At 39.5% G+C, this 17,923-nt stretch overlaps 1 protein-coding gene across 1 annotated transcript in view; it reads left to right on the top strand.

Annotated features, from left to right (window-relative positions):
- The window catches only part of CCDC170 (coiled-coil domain containing 170), a 127,383-nt gene that overhangs the window by 100,461 nt on the left and 8,999 nt on the right, over positions 1-17,923 (top strand). Inside the window, exons 6-8 of the mRNA XM_012646781.1 lie at positions 2,079-2,279; positions 5,657-5,830; positions 8,169-8,411. Coding sequence (XP_012502235.1) covers positions 2,079-2,279; positions 5,657-5,830; positions 8,169-8,411 — 618 coding nt within the window. The remainder of the gene's footprint in view (positions 1-2,078; positions 2,280-5,656; positions 5,831-8,168; positions 8,412-17,923) is intronic.

A 17,923-nucleotide genomic window follows, 5' to 3' on the forward strand; every position in this document is an offset into this window, starting at 1 on the left:
TTAATCGGTCTAATTTCAATATTGCTGTGTTTTAGGGAATAGGGATGTCCAAGGAGAGGGAGAGAGATGGGAGAATGACAGTGGAGCCATCAGAACACATACAACATTAATTGATTAAGTTCCCTGTTTAATATAGGTACAGTTTGTGGAGCCCCGAAACAGTTACCATAGCAACATCAAAGACCACTGATCACAGACCACCATAACAGATAAAATAATAATAAAAGCATTTGAAATATTGTGAGAATTACCAAACTGTGACATGGAGATATGAAGTGAGCACATGCTGTTGGAAAAATGGATCCAATAGACTTGTTCAATGCAGGGTTGCCCCAGACCTTCAGTTTGTAAAAAACACCATATCTATGAGGCACAGTGAAGCAAAGCACAGTAAAATGAGGTGTGCCTGTAGTTGGCCAACTTCTGACCACCTTCGGTGACTGGGAGTCCACTCCCTGTGTACCTGAGACAGCTCCAATCATTAGAAAGTTTTCCCTTTCTTATAAAGAAATTCTTAAGTAAATTATGATGCATTCTTATGATGGATTCTTAATGCAACCGTTAAAACGTTAATTAAGAATTTTGAATGGCATGAGAAGATAATTTAAAATGTAACTAGGTAAAAACAAAGACACAAAGTTGCATATATAATATCATTTTCAACTATACTTTAACAATGCATAAAAGCAAATCATATAAAAATATTGATAGTTATTGTCTCTGGGTGGTGGGATCATGGGGGATTATTTTTTGCTTAATCATACTTTTTTGTTCTTAATGAGTATTTTATAATGGGCATGTATTACCTTATAATTACAGGGACTGGGGAAAAATTCTCCCTTACATAGATGTGGAATTCCTTCTCTGATTTATACCTGTTGGTCCCAAATCTCAGCTCGGAGGACAACTCAGAACACACCTAATTGTTCTTTCTTATAATAGCCTTTCAAAAAGTTTGAAGACAGCTTGAATGTCTTCTTACATTTAAGCATAGTTGTTTATAGACAGGCAAGCAGAAATTATTTTCTTTTTTAAAATTTAGACTGTAAATAATATAAACCAGTCAAGATGTTTCAATGTCTGTGAGAATGGTACTATAGTGTTATGTAAATATCCACTAGTCTTTTCCTTTCCTCTTCCAAAATAAACTATCAGAAGGAAACAAATTTATCACCACAGATGTGGTGGTTTTATTGAGTTCAACATTTTATGAAAACTGGATTTAGTAAAGTCAACTTGACTATTGTGAAAGTGTACCTGAGGTCTTTGGTAAACTTATGCTCTTGATTTGAGGGGATGGCTGGACAAAGAAAGGGACTCTTGAGAAAGATGGGGCTGTTGGGCAAATTAGGGGGGTTGTGAAGAGTCTTGGTGGGCTTTAATGGAAGGGCAATGTTAGTAGACTATAGAAGAGGAGACAGGATTCTGTTCCCTGCCCTCTTGAACATTGCTGTTACCCTAGGTGGAATCACCACATTAAAGAGATTTTGACCTTTCAAATGCTCAAATGATAATATTACTATATACGTACGTGGTGTAGTCAGTATGACTGGAGTTTGGGACATGTGCAACCAACACTCTATGGAAGGTTGGAAAAAAGTTTGCAAAAATATATTTCTGTCCTTGACTTTCCTAAAAGGCCTCAAGGTTACTTATCAAGATTAACTCACTTTAATTTTTCATCAGCTATATGTGGTGGGAGAGTTACTCTGGGGAATGACTCTTTTGTAGATTTTAAAAGTACTTTTTGTCTTAACTCTTTTTCCAACTAACCTTTGAAACTCCTAAATTAAAGTTTTGAAGGTGAGTAAATGTTATTCATAAATGATTATCAGTTAACTTATTGAAAGAATTATATAATAATTAAAAATACCAATCAGAATATTTTATTATTTAATAAATGCAGATTTATTTCAGAGGCAAATACAGCTATCAATTACCTATTTTAAATTTAAGTTTCACAAAAAATCTGGAAGTTTGTGTCATAAACAGTTTTGTGGCTTAGGCTGAGCACTAGATTTTAACACTTTGTTGCATCTTTAAACGAGGCTTATCATTATTCTGTTTCTTTTATCCAGATGGTCTCTCAGCTTGAAGCCCAAATATCCGAGCTTGTGGAACAGTTGGAAAAGGAGTCTGCTTTTCACCAGAAAGCTCTCCAGAGGGCCCAGAAAGCAGAGAACAAGTTGGAGACTCTTCAGGGTCAGCTGACACACCTAGAGGGAGAGCTGGTTTCTAGAGATGTTTTGCGAGACGACTTGAATCTTGAGAAACAAAAAGTAATAATCTCGAGGGCATGTCTATGGGTGGAAGCATTTGTTGCAGTATAAAATTTTACCAGGAGATATTCTGAATTTTACAGTACTTAGACTCGTTAAATCCTAGGTCATGAGCAAATTTCAAGGAACAATGGGTCTCTTCCTATTGTTCAGAGCTTTGTTGATTCAAATTAATTCAATTAAATTCAAGCATTAATTTATTTACTTATTTTAATATGTAATTAGTTTTTTATTTTTTCAACAAGTATTTATTGAATGTGCATTATATATGAGGCCCTGAAGGTTTGAGGTGCTAAAATATAAATAATAATACATAGTTCCTGACCTTAAAAGGCTCTTAATTCAGTACAGGAGACAGATATTCAGATAATTTGCCAGACTATGAGGTTATAAGTATTATAATAGATGTGTTGAATTCATAAAGTGCTGTAGGAACTTCTGGATAAAGGGAAGATTTTATAGGGGAAGAGATAATTGAATTCATCTTTGAAGGATAAGTAGGATTATAGTGGCGAGAACAGACAAATACTGTAGGGGAAAGAGTGTGAACAAAGGCATGAAATCTTGCAAGTTCATAGTGTATTCAGAGAATGCAGAGTGGTTAACTGCATATGGCTGGACATGTGGCATAATTTGTGGGTCCGTGGCAAGAGAGAAGACTGGAATGGCTTGGATTATGAAGCTGGAGCATTCTTCACCCTGTAGAGTATGAAGTGCGATAAGTGATTGTGAATGTCACAGTTTCTCAGAAAGATCTGTGACGTCTCTGTGGAGCTGAGATTGCAGGATGGATAGGCCTGGAAGCGATGGTGCCAACAGCCCAGTGGGGGGGAGAATTGAGGGAGAAGAGAAGGGGTCCACACTGAGAGTTTGAGTGTGGAGAGAGCATCGGCGACCTCTGAGAGGGAGTTTTGGTAGAATGGTGGAGAATAGAAGCCAGTTTGCTTTGAGCTGAGAGATGATAGAAAGGGACAGGGGAGCGACTTATGAACAGACTGCGAAGTCTGGTGGCCAAAGAGAAAAGAGGCAGGAAGCAGTAGCTGTGAAAAACAGGATTAAAAAAAAGAGAGGTAAGTGCTTGTGGACTGAAAGAGTCCATGGGAGGCAAGGTGGAGGCAACGGGATCAGGGGCAGAATTTGGCATGAAAAATATGCTTAGGTTAAAATATCTATACTCAAGAAACTCATTTATCTTCATTCTTCTGTACTTGAAAAAATTGGGGAAGCACCATACCTACATTGAGGTTGGGTATGCAAGGATGTGCAAAAGGTGTCCATGGAAAATTGTGGTCTAATGGAGGAGACAGGCAGATCAGGGCACGATTAGCACAATTAGTGCTATAATGGGGATGAGTATGAAATTAACAGGAACTCAGAAAAAGGAGCAATGACTCCTTTCCTCTTCCTGAGTGAGAAAAGAGCCATCTTCACAGAAGAGGCGACACGTGAGAGGAGGCTTAAAGAATGAGTAGATGTTTGTACCCTCATAATATCCTGAAATAAATGAAAAAAAAAGAATGAGTAGGAATTTGTCAGGCAAAAGAGGTGGGAAGGAATTTGAGGTAGAAGAAACAACAGGAACAAAGAAGGAAGGGAGGTGTGGGAAGATGGCTCTGGAAATGTGTGAGGCGCAGGGAGACTGGAGCAGGAGGCCTGGTGGGACCAGAGGCGTGAGACGGCCTGGAGGCAGGTAGGAACAGCTGAGATAGGTGAGATTAACTACTCAGGTGTCATCGTATAGGTCATGGGGAGCCATAGAAGGTTTCTGAATAAAAGAAAGGTTTCTGTCAAGGCAGACCGGCTCAGAGGGTCTAGAGATGAAAGCAGGGAGCCCAGTTAGGGGATTCCTAGAATAGTCCAGATCAGAAGATAGTAGAGGTCTGGACCAAGGAGTGGTTCTGTGAATGAAGACAAGGGATAGATTTGAGAAATTTGGGAGGGCGAAGGAAGTTTTTTCTATTAGATATCTGAAAAGGTGTGTTGGTTGAAATTTTGATTTTGAAACGAAATACTGCATCTGAGGATAGTAGTGTACATCAGAAAGCAATCTGACTGCCTTCTGGATAGCTCCCCTCAGATGGTCCATGAGCACCTCAATATATTTTAAACTGCAATGACCTCTCCTCACATTCGCCCCTCTTGCGTCAGTAATGGTGGTCGTCTGCCTGCGTTTGCCCAAGCCATCTCAACGCTTCCCTCCTGTTAATTAATGCCTAAGCCCCATAAACCCTGTCTCCTTACTGCCTCTCCAGCACCTCCCCCTTCTCTGTACCCCGTAGCGGTGCTTTGCCCTGAGCATCGTGCTCATTCACATGGACTAGGGAAACGACCTTCCAACTGAGCCCTCTGCTCTGGTCTCCACCCCTCAAATTTATTCTCCATTTCAACAAAATGCATGCTGAATATTTATCTTTCTTCATCTTAAAACTGGTCAGTGGCTTTCTGCGGCCCTCAGGATCAGGTACAGATTCCTTCTTTCTCCATGGCCTCGAATTCTGTGAGCCGGCCAGTTGCCCTCTCCATCTTCCCTCTCCATCTTCCCTCTCCTCTGCGATCTCTCCTGCTACTAGGGGCAAACTCAGAGGCCTTCTGTGACCGGCAGGACCATGGTGGGGTCTGTGGTGAGGGATTGCTGATCCTAAGGACACCCACAGTCAAGTTTGTAACAACACTCATTTGCCTCCCTGGCTGCCTCCCACTTTGCCCTCACCTTCTTCACCGGCAATGACTCTTCAAGACTCAGCTCAAATATCACTTCCGCGGGCAGTCTTCCCTGAGAGACTTAGTGCTCCTTCCTCAGCCTCCCCAAACACTGTGCCTGCCTCTCTCATACCACTTTGTACCCTTCCTGGACTATTTTTACATTTTTCTTATTTAAATAGTCCAGGCTTTTGGAGGCAAGGAAAAAATTTTTTTCTGTGTTTCTCCAGGACCTAGAGAGTCAATAACTATTATTTGAGTTATAGAAGAAATACATCAAAGGCAAGAATTTCAGGTGGATTGATATCTCTTCCCTTCCTTCAGTATAAATGAATCATTCATTTTAATTGGGATTGTGCCCAAATGACTCTCAGTAATGAAAGCAAATTATGTAAGCTAATTCTGTCCCTGGTGAATTTTTCTTAGAGAACTGCGTGTGAAACGCACGTCCTAGTAAGTATAGTACCATGAAAAATTGAGAAGCAGATTTGTACAGAGTTCAGGAAACTGGCAGGGTGGTTCATAAATTCAACACCGGATATTGGGGTCAGAGTCTAGGCTCCATGCTGGGTTTAAAGAGAACTACCTGTAAGCTTGGGAGAAAGTGAAGGAGCTGTGAGATTACCCATTAACTTTTACCTTTGTGTCTCATTTTCAATTTTTGTTCTTGGGTTTAGTATCTTGCATTTCTGGATCGGCTTTCAGAGAAAATGAAATTGGACCAGATGGCTGCTGAACTTGGTTTTGACATGCGTCTGGATGTGGTTTTAGCTCGCACAGAGCAGCTGGTCCGTCTCGAGAGCAATGCAGTCATTGAAAGCAAGACCATTGCCTACAATTTGCAGAGAAAGGTAGGGGCTATTAAAACTTGCTAGTGTTGAGAGAGGAATTTCTGAAAAACCCAAATATTAAAAAATAACTTACCCCCACCATATTTACCAGAGAGGCTAGGAAATATATTATAAAAATAAGTATTTAGGATTTGAGGCTCAATTTCAAGTCTGAAGAATGGGTAAGTGTATCTATCACCTGAGGTTATGTTTCACTGTGAGTATCAGAGAGCCCGAATAACAGTGGCTTAAGCAAGCAATGTATTTTTTTTCTCTTCTTACACAAATTCTTGGAGATAGGCAGCTTAGGGCTGGTGTGGCAGCTCTGTTCTGTAAGGTCTTCAAGGAACCAGGTTCTTTTCAGCTCATTAATTTCCCATCCCTAGGGTGGTCCTTATCTTCATGTTCAAAATAGGACCATTATATCAGTGTTCTAGGCAAAAGAGAGGAAAAGGATGAGGAAGAGGGATACAAAAGAATATGCAAGAGGCATCTTTGGAAAAAGGCTCCCAGAATTTGCTGTAAGAACTATATATCCCATGGCCAGAATATGTTCTGATGGTCAAACCTAGCTGCAAGGGAGGCTTGTATATGTAGCCTTTTTTCTGGGTGGCCATTTGCCTGGCTAAAAACCCCCACAGTCTCCATTACTTTGGAAGAAGAGGAGAACTGGGGAAACATCTAGCAGTTTCTGCCTTTATAAGCTACATTGCACTGGAAAGTAGAGAGTGAAAGGCTTACTTTTCATTCACTCAAAGGAAGAGTTAGAAAGAGTTTAGACAAAATCAATGAAGGGTTAGATGAAAGGGATAAAATGTAATTATTACTCATCTAATCATGGTATTGGGGAAAGAAATAGGAAAACACAGATGTTTTCTTATAATAATTCTTAGAAAATTCTATGGTAGAATTCTAGTGTAGAGGCTGTGTAATAAGTCACATCTGGGTTCCCAGTTAGGCTCCACTCAGCTGTGTGACCTTGGACAAATTACATAACTCTCTGTCTCTGTTTCCTCATATTGAAGATGGGGATGATATCTAACCCAAGGGATTGTTAGTTTTCAATAAATAACATTTTTGAAATCTTGGCTCGTAGAAGATGCTTTATTCACATTTGGCCTCTTCTCCATTGACCGCATCTTGAGAAATATTTTATAAAAGATAGCAGATAAGCCCTATTACCATCAGACACATTAAACTGAGCTACCGTTCTTTCTGAAGTTCTCAATAATTGATCCATTTTCTCCATATCCAATCCCATTCTTTCTTAAGAATTATATAATTATTAAAATTACCAGTGTCCAGAACTTACCGGTGTACATTCACAATAAAGAGGAATTTGCTGTGAAGAAGCTCATGAAAGGGATTTTGGTTAGGGGAATATTAAAAGTGATCTGGGCATGGACACAGCTGCCAGTGTGAGGCAGGATACTTAATGCAGCGTTTCGGTAAGCGCTTCTAACACGTTACAAACACGGAGTAGGTAACTAGGGAGAATGCGACGATCTTCGGCTGGAACATTCAGTAATTCTACATGATTCTAATATTTGTAACAGATGACAGAGGTTCTGTACTTAACATTCTGCTCACTAATTATGATGTGTGGAGCCCAGAAAGATTTTTTTTTTTCCCTCTTACAGTCTGTAGTCGTTTTCTAGAAATCACTCTAATTTCCTTCATCAAATTTGATTGCCAGTGAGAAATGATGTTTGAGGATCTGTTTCCTGCTTGGTTTGTGGTTCTTATAGGCCAGACATGCAAGAAAGACACCAATGAACTTTCTTGAAGTCCCTTTTATTTCCAAGATTTTAAATGTGTAAGAGAAGTTTTTTAAAAAATCTCTTTGGTACATCTTACTTTAAAAATACATCAACTTTCATGTCGGGGGCAACTCATCCAGTTCTAAGGGATTAACATTAGCAAGTCTACATTTATAATATGAATTTGTGTCCTATCTTGTTTCAGAAAACACCGGTTCATCTAATTGTGGCCATTGGATATTGTCTTATTATATTCTGCTCTTGATAAGCCCATTTTAGTAGTCTTAAAAGTAATTTCACATTTTTATTATTATGCACATAGCATTGGAGAGAACCACATGTTGAGAGCCGACTCCTCTGCCGTTTTCTGTGACGCTTTTGTCTCATATTTTGCAGCTACACAATTAATTCTTAGAAAAGGTATGAATAAAAAAATGCAACAAGAAAAAGAAATCCAATGACTTTTTTTGGTGGTTTACAAATGAGTCTTATTGAAGCGTAGATAAAGATCAACATTATCTGGGTAATTTACTTATATTTACTGACTGTTCAATTATTATTATTATTATTTTTAAAAATCCCTGTTTGTATCAAACCAGCTAAAGACTCAGAAGGAAAGACTGGAGAGCAAAGAACTGCACATGAACCTCCTCCGAAAGAAAATAGTCCAGCTGGAGGAGGAGAAGCAGGTGCGCACAGCCTTGGCCGTGGAGAGGGATGAGGCACATCTCACCACCAGGAAGTTACAGAAGAAGGTGGAGAGGCTGCAGCGGGAGCTGAGCCAATGTCAAGAATCAAACACTGAGCTCAAAGCCAAGCTGGCTGACACCAGTGAGCTTAAGGCAAGGGCTTGGCTTCCTTTCCTTATTGCTTTTTGCTAGTTACCATCAAAGTTTATGCGAAAGAATGGCAGCCTTCTAATGGGCACACCAGAAAAAGAAAGATGAAAACTTCCTCCGATTTTCTAGAGTTGTGGGGAAAATGCAAAAATCACACAAATCAGAATACATATCCATTTCGTCTCTCTTCAATATTTGAAGGGAAGCTGTTGTTGCTGGGTAAAATGTCAGTCAAAAAGGAGTGATGTTTAAGTACAGGGAATAAAAACATTTCTCCAAAGTGCAGAGGACCATGCTAAGAGGGATGGTGCAGAGATTTATCACATAGGAATTTGCTGAGGAGGAAATGAGAACATGGGCACAAGTGGGTACTGAGAAGAGGCAGGCAGGCGACAGGAGTGACGTGTGCTCTGGAGGATATGTCATTCCCAAGTTCAGCGAAGAGGTCAACAGATTGGGAAGTTGTGGTTCCTGTATGCGAGGTGTTCAACTTCTAATGAGTACAGAGAAAAAAGAAAACTTAAGCAGAATTTAATAAAGACATTTAAATGTCTTACATGTGTGCCACCGGCGATAACATGTAACTTCACATGCACATACCATCCCCAGCCGGTGCGCATATCGTGAACACAGCGGACAATAACTTCCTGGCTCTTTGCAGATGAAGGCTGTGAAATTGACTTTTGGACTGTTTCTGAGACTGGAAACGACCAGTAGGGGAAAAGAATCTGGAATGAAGCTGGCCCTTGAACATGTGTAGTGGGGACAATATTTTAGAAAATATTTCCCACTGTATTTTCCCTTCTGAGTAATTAGCTTTTTCCCTGCTGAAGCCCTTTTTTGCCATCAGGACTAGACTACCAAGTTGAGGCGAATTTCCCTAGAGAAGGGGAGGGCAGGCACAGCCCAGAGGAGGGGACATGTTTGAATACAAGGAAAGGAGGATTCCAGGGACAGCACCTGATAGGGTGGTAGGGGTGGGAGAAAACCTGAGAGGTAAGCATTCTCAATATCCCCCTTGTGCCTTGAGACTGACTTTTGGGGGGTATGTGGTTGGATAGGGTAGAAGCCCTGAAGCCAGCATCAGCTGCCCACCCTGGCTAGAAGGGCACAGGAGGTGCTGAGGCAGGGCCTAGATTGCACCCTGATTCCCCAGAGCCTGGGGTTCCATTAGGACAAGCGGGGGATCTGAAGGTATGTGCTGGAGAGCTCATTATGGGAGCAGATAGGGGTATTCCCTTCAAGTGAGGGACACAGTGATCTTCCATCAGAAGCTCTGGGGCAGTCACCTAAGCTATGGTCTGATAGCAGTTACAGCCAAGCCTTGAGTTAGCCAAGATCAGTGACGGGGCCTTGACTCCGGTGAGTGAACCCCCACAAATCTCACCATTCAGAGAGTAGATATAGGAGAGATTCAGGGGAAGCATGAGGGCCAGAATCACCACTCCTGACACTACAAGGATTTTTCTCCACCCAGACACAGTCTCAGGAAGAAGGAGGGGAGAATAATCCCCCAAAGATTGAGCAAGGCATGAATTTTAAACCTGAGGAAATATGGTTGGTTACAAACACCATCTGCTCTAACAGTTTGGGGTGATGGTGATGGAGAGCTGGTTTCTTATTTCCAAAGGACCATGAAGCTTATCCTAGTGTTAATATGACTGGGACTTTGCCTCAGCTGCTCCTGACTGTAGGGTATGAAGCTGTTCATCTCTAGGCTGGAGGGTCTCTTCCCTTCTGACATCCTTCCTTATGGGGCCACAGGAGCACTACTTTTTTAGAAGAATAAGGGGCCCCTAAATACTTCCAAAGAATCCAAAGAGGAAAAGTTAAAGAATTGGAGACTAGTGGCAAGACAGCTGATAGTAAGGGTATGTCATGGAACAAAAAAGGGAAAGGACCTTCACCAGCATAGTGTAACATAGACCTTCAAAAATGAAACAACTGTTGGGCTCCAGAGAACAATAAGGAAAATCCACAGACCTGATCTAATACTTTTGAAGAATCCCTCTTACCCATAGGGCGGTAATTGTATGTAGACAGGATATGGCTAATTTAGAAATCAAAACAAGGATAAAAATAGAATTTAAAAATGTGACATTAATTCAGTATGATTACGTTATTTTCATAAAATAACCATTAATAAGAATATATGGTACCCATATATTCTTTTGAGTGCAGGTTCTTTTGAGTTTGGTATTCCTGTAGTTTATTTTCTCTAAGGACAGAGCAATTATTGTACCCTTTGCTTTATTTTACTACTGTAGATACTTTATTTGTACATATACCATGGCATAGTTAGGCTTTCACTTTGCATGAACATGTTATTTATGTATTAACTCTACCCTTGCTCTTTTCTTATTAACCTAGGATAATTAAAGTAGTAGTACTTGCTGGCACAAACATAGCCTTATAAACAAATGCAGATGCAGGCACTGAAATTATGTGGCAGGACTCCAGAGGATGTAGAAAATACTTGTATAACTCATAAAATGCCAGATGCTTCATGGCATGCATCAGTTATGAGTAGTTTTATCTAAATATAATGAAACACCCCATAATATCAGTGGCATAGATAGGAGAGACATTTATCCCCTTCTCACCGGAAAGAAGCATGAAAGTAGACATGCCATGCTTAGAGGACTGCTCCATGGTCATCAGCGACCCTGGCTTCTGTCTTTCTGCTTCAGTATTCTAGCAGTAGCTTTCATCCTCAAGGCCACCTCTTAGACCAAGCTAGCTGCTGGGGTACCAGCCTCATTCTAGTCACCAGGCAGGAGGAAGGGTAGGGGGACATCTGTGTACTGATATCCAGGAACAATACAGCACTTCCTACATCTCCATTTGATGGAACTTACCTCATTTAGATGGAGCAAGTCTGAGATGGGGGTCCTTATTCTGTGCAGTAAGAAAGAAAGGAAGAATAGCTATTTGGTGAAGAACCATCAGCTATCAGCAGATAACCAAAAACTAGTGGAATGTCCATTGTCTTCATTGCAGTCTCTCAAGAAAACACCAAAAGGAGTTAATATTCTTCAGTGACTAGCAAAGATCTTTCCCACTTCCTCTTGGTATTTCCCACTCAGGACAGCCACTCCCACATTCCCTCCCCATTCCAGAACTTTCTCCAACCCTTTCTTTATCTTTTTTCCGTAAAGTGCCATCTCTGATTCAGCTCTGATTATACAGATCCATTGGCTCTCTGGGATTGCTTTGAATATTCCCCACTTTGGCATGAGCAGCAAGCGGAGTCTAAGCAGGAAGAATGCTCCAGGGGTGTGGGTGGTGGAGGAGTGGAAGTGTGCTGAGACCGCAAAGTTGTATGTTTTTTCTGATTTCTGCTACATTCCTACTTAAATATTTTCCTCTCATTTGTTTTTAGTTGAAAAGTAATGATTGTATATATTCGTGGGATACAGAGCGATATTAAATATTTTGATACATTTATACACTTGGGTAAAATGATCAAATCATGATAATTACCATATCCATCACCTCAAACATTTGTCATTTCTTTGTATTGGGAACATTCAAAATCCTCTCTTCTAACTATTTGAAATATACAATAAATTGTTGTTCGTTATACTCACCCTACAGTGCTATAGAACACTAGAACTTATTCCTCCTGTCTAACTGTAATTTTGTAGTTGTTAACGATCTTTTCCCTATCCTCCCCTCCGCTACCCTTCCCATCCTCTAATAATCACAATTCCACTCTCTACTTCTATGCACTCAACTTTTTTAGCTCCCACATATGAGTGAAAATATGTAATATTTATTTTTTGTATATAAATATATACATATATAAATATGTAATATTTATTGTACCTGACTTATTTCACTAAACACAATGACCACCAGTTCCATACCTATTGGAAAGGATGAAAGGATTTCATCTTTTTTATGATTGAATATACTTTATTGTGTATATATACCACATTTTTTTTATACATTCATCAATTGGTGGGCACTTAGGTTGATTTCATATTTTAGATCTTGTGAATGGTGCTGTAATAAACATGAGAGTGCAGATATCTCTTCACTATATTGATTTCCTTCCTTTTGGCTATATCCCCAGTAGTGGAATTGCTGGGTCATATGGTAGTTCTATTTTTAGTTTTTTGAGGAACCCCCATACTGTTCTCCATAGTGGCTGTACTAATTTGCATTCTCTCCAACAGTGTAGGAGGGTTCCCCTTTCTGTATACCCTTGCTAGCATCTGTTTTTCTCTGTCTTTTTGATAAAAGTCATTCTAACTGGAGTGAGATGATATCCCATTGTGGTTTTGATTTGCATTTCTCTGATGATTAGTGATGTTGAGCATTTTTTTCATATACTTATTGGCCATTGTATGGCTTCTTTTGAGAAATGTCTATTCAGATCTTTTGCCCATTTTTTAATCAGATTATTTGTTTTGATATTGAGTTGTTTGAGCTCCTTATATATTTTGGTTATTAATCCCTTGTCAGATGGATAATTTGCAAATATTTTCTCCCATTCTGTGGATTGTCTCTTCTCTTTGTTGATTGTTTCTTTTGCTGTGCAGAAGCTTTTGAGCTTAATGTAATCCCATTGGTCTATTTTTCCTTTTGTTGCTTGTGCTTTTGAGGTCTTACGCAAAAAAATCTTTGCCCAGATCAATGTCCTGGAGCATTTCTCCAAAGTTTTCTTTTAGTTGTTTCATAGTTTCAGGACTTAGATTTAAATCTTTAATCCATTTTTATCTGATTTTTTGATTTGGTGAGAGATAGGAGTTTAGCTTCATTCTTCTGTGTAAAGTTACTCAGTTTTCCCCATCCCATTTATTAAAGTTATCATTTATTTTAAGTTCTTATTGTCTTTGTCAAAAATGAATTGGCTGTAATAGTGTGCATTTATTTATGGGTTTGGTATTTCGTTCCATTGGTTGATATGTCTGTTTTTATGTTTTTTTGGTTACTATGGCTTTGTAGTATATTTTGGAGTCAGATTGTGTGATGCCTCCAGTTTTGTTCTTTTTATTCAGTACTGCTTTGGCTATTTGGGTCTTTTATGGTTACATATGCATTTTAGCATTGTTTTTTTTATTTCAGTAAAGAATTTCATTGGTACAAAATACCAATAGGAATTGCATTGAATCTGTAGATTGCTTTGGGAGGAATGTTTGTTTTAACAATATTAATTCTTCCAATCCCTGAACTTGGGATGTCTTTCCATTTTTTTAGTGTTCTCCTGAGTTTCTTTCATTAGTCCTCTTCAATTTTTTTGAACAGTTTGAGTAGAATTGGCTTTCTTCTTTAAATGTTTGGTAAAATTTAGGAGTGAATCCATTAGGTCTTGGGCTTTTTCTTTGATGAAAGACTTTACCATGGTTTTGATCTTATTAATCCTTATTAGTTTGTTCAGGTTTTCTATTTCTTCAGGGTTCAATATTGGTAGGCTGTATGTGTCCAGGAATTTATCCATTTCTTCCAGGTTTTCCAATTTATTGGAATATAGTTGTTCATAATAGTCTCTAATGATATTTTGTATTTCTGCACTCTCAGTTGTCATATTTTCTTTTTCATTTCTGATTTTACTTATTTGGGTCTTCCCTCTTTTTTTCTCAGTCTAGCTGAAAGTTTGTCAGTTTTGTTTACCTTTTCAAAAAATCAAGTTTTTGTTTCATTGATCTTTTATATTTTTTTAAGTCTCAATTTCATTCATTTCTGCTCTTATCTTTACTATTTCTTTCCTTCTACTAGTTTTGATTTGGTTTGTTCTTGCTTTTCGAGTTCCTTGAAGTGCATTTTTAGGCTGTTGGAAGTCTCTCTACTTTTTTGATATAGGCATTTATTGTCATAAATTTTCCTCGCAGTACTGCTTTTATTGTATCCCATCAATTTTGGTGTGTGGTATTTCCATTTTTGTTTCAAGAATTTTTCTTAATTGTTTCATTGACCCATTATCATTGTCTCCCTTTAGATATGGTAATATTTGCTTTATATGAATATATATGGGTTCTCCAGCATTGGTTGCACATACAAGGGCTGTCTGAAAAGTATCCAGCCATGTAATATGTTCTCATTATATTAACAATGGCTGGATACTTTCTGGACAGCCCTCATATATTTAGAATTGTTATATTCTCTCTTGCTGAATTGATCCCTTTATCATAGAATGACCTTCTTTGTCTCTTTTACTATTTTTGACTTAAAGTTTGTTTTATATGATATAAGTATATCTATGCCTGCTTGCTTTGGTTTCCATTTGCAGGGAATATTTTCTTCCCTCTCTTTACTTTCAGTCTATATATGTCTCTTTCCAGGTGAAGTGAGTTTTTTGTAGGCAGCATGTAGTTGGATCAGGTTTTTTCTCCCCCTTTCAGCTTGTCCATATCTTTTAAGTGGAAAATTTAATCTATTTACATTCAAAGTTATTATTGATATGTGAGATTTTATTCCTGTCATATTGTTAATTGTTTTATGGATGTTTTGTATATCCTCTGTTCCTTTCTTTCTCTCTTATTGTTTATCATTGCAGTTTGTTGGTTTTCTGTAGTGGTATCATTTGAGTTCTTTACTCTTCTTGATTTGTGTGTTTGCTTTACCAGTGAGTTTTATACTTTGGTGTGTTTTCATGATGGTAGTTTAGGACTCCCTTAAGAATTTCTTGTAAGACTGGTCTAGTGGTGATGAATTCCCTCAGCTTTTGCTTGTCTGTGAAATACTTTATATCTCCTTCATTAATGAAGGATAACTTTTCTGAGTACAGTATTCTTGGCTGATAGGTTTTTTTTTTTTTTCCTTTCAGCACTTTGAATATATCATCCCATTCTCTCCTGTCCTGTAAGTTTTCTGCTGAGAAATCTTCTGTTTGTCTGATGGGGATTCCCTTGTAAGTGACTAGATGGATTTCTCTTGTTGTTTATAGAATTCTCTCTTTGTCTTTGAGTCTTGACAGTTTGACTATAATGCGTCCCAGAGAGGACCTCTTTGGGTTGAATATGATTGGGGATATTTGAGCTTCCTGTATCTGGCTGTCCATATCTGTCCCAAGATTTGGGAAGTTTTCAACCATTATTCCATTTAATAGGTTTTTCCCCCTTCCTCTACTTCTTCTTCTTCTGTAACTTCCATTATGTGAATATTTGTTCACTTAATGGTACTCCATATGTCATGTAAGCTTTCTTCATTATTTTTCATTCTTTTTTCTTTTCTTTTTTGTCTAACTGGGTTATTTTCAAAGACTTGTTTTTAAATTTAGAAATTCTTTCTTCTGCTTGATCTAGTCTTTTGTTAAAGTGTTATGTTTTTTATTTTATTCATTGAATTCTTCAGTTCTAAAATTTCTGTTTGATCACTTTTTAAATGATATCTATGTCTTTGTTCAATTTCTCATTCAGATCATAAACTGTTTTCTTTTTTGTTGCCTTTTCATGTGTATTGTTTCCCTAAGTTGATATCTGTATATCTGGTGGAACAATCATTTCTTCCAGGTCTATGGCACAGCTTTCATAGGAAAGACTTTTTCTTCCCTGTTGACATGTCCTATAGCATTGCTTGGGTAGGGTGCTTTGGCTTTGTTTCTGGGTAGGCACAGTAGTGTAGTCTCCATATGATTTCTTTGTAATCAGTGTTAGCAGTGTCTGCGAGTGCCTCAGTGTCCTTGGCTGTGGCTGTTTGTTGAGGCTGTGGCTTACCTTTGCTGGGGAAGAAGACATTGGGTTGGCCAGTCCTTGGGCCCCTGGGTGGCACATGCAGACATACGACAGCCCCCTCACTGGAGGGGGTGGCAATGCCAGTAGGGGTGGCAACAGGCCCTGGGTGGGTGGCTCTCAGGCTCTGGGGACTCTGCACTTTGGCCTCCTCTGTCCTGGGTGAAGACTCTCTGCCATACTGAACTGCCTACTTCCTGGGATATAGGACACTGCATAGGTCTAGGTGCAGGGGTCATAGCTGTGCCACTGGTTTCAGCTGGTGGTGTGGCACTCAGTCCTTCGGATAGATGTGGTGGGATGTCAGCAGGGTCCCAGGGCTTTGGAGGTAGAGGGGCTATAGGGTCCCCTGGCAAGATGTATTCCTGTGGTGGCTCTGTTCTCAAAATTGTGCCATGCTGTAGCATTCCCAGGGAGTGGCGGCAAATCAAAAGGTAAATTCCCTTTGTAGAAGAATGCAGTCCTGTGGACTCCAGGCAGGTCCCTATTCTGGGCTTGGGTCCTGTTAGGTCTGTGGGGCTCTCTTGTAACTAGAGTTGCAGGTATCTGTGGTATGAATATGGACTTCCAGGGCTCTCCCACTTACCTTTTCCCTACAGTGGGGTGTTCCCTCTTGGCTGTGAGCCAGTTCTGGCCAGCTGCTTTGCTTCCCTCTCTCTGCTGCCATCTTGAGTCTCTGTGCCTCATAGTGTCTCTGTGTCTTGCTGAATTCCAGTGTTCTCCCACAGAAACTGTATTCAACATGTAGTTATCTATTTGTTTTGGTTCTTCTTTGTGGAAGAGGTGGGTGCTAGGTCTTGAGTCAGCCAATTTCATGATTTCTGCTACTTAGTTAAATCTTTGTGGTCTTCTTTAGGGAGGGTTACAGCATCTATTTGGGCCGTGGGGGGACTCTCCCACTTTATTGTCCCTCCCCATTCAGGGAGCCTGCGCACACTGCCTGGCTCCTTTTGGGTGGTGTTTTCAACGTAGCTTCTTGAAACCCTCCAGCTGGAGAATTTAGATCTCCTGGGGAAGCCAACACATCAGATTTTAAATTTAATTACCTTCCCTTTCAGGGCCTTTGGCCCTTATAACATGAGAGAGAATTGTTCAGTAGGTTTTAAAAAGTATTCCCTTAGGAAGCAGACAGTAGATACAGTGTTTACTGAAAGTGGAGCACACTCGGAATGTTGTCCATCCTTGCTAGGGTCTGAGTGGCACATCAATCTTGTTTATGGCCGGTTCTGTCCCATTGGAAAAAAAAATTAGGGACATAGTCTCTCACTGAACTCTGGGTTGGCTCTGGGAAGTTCCCTTAGGAATGTTAAGAAACCAACTTACTCCCAGGAATCTGTTGTTGGGTTTGACTTTAGGAGGCTGAGGCCTTCGTCACGCCACTGGCTCCCAGTTCTGTCCTGGTGGCTTGGCTCAGCACTCCACTATTTGCTCTTGCTTCCTGACAACAGGAACTCAGACAGCCCTGAGGATTGCGATAAAGTTTCATATTTTTCAGCAATAAATTCTTCTCATTAGGACTTGATTTCATGAGCTTGTATCTCTCCAAGCTGTGTTCCATCCCCTTTGGTAGATAGCCCACAGTAAATGTTTTTTTCAATCTGAAAAGAAGGGCTGAATGTATCTCTTCTGCCATTAATACGAGGTCTTGAACCCAGCATCCCAATTCCAACAACTTTTCTGTTTTGCCACATATTTTCTCTGCAGCAGTGAGATAGTTTGCACATGACGGGAATCTCTTTGTTTTAAATGGAGGTAACTTTGTTTTAAAAATTGATATTTATTTAATCAATATAATGTCCTCAATTTGTAAAACGTTTGATAGTATAGAGTATGTTATTT

The sequence above is a fragment of the Propithecus coquereli genome, unplaced genomic scaffold, assembly GCF_000956105.1.
Source record: "Propithecus coquereli isolate 6110/MARCELLA unplaced genomic scaffold, Pcoq_1.0 Scaffold25, whole genome shotgun sequence".
NCBI lineage: Eukaryota > Metazoa > Chordata > Mammalia > Primates > Indriidae > Propithecus > Propithecus coquereli.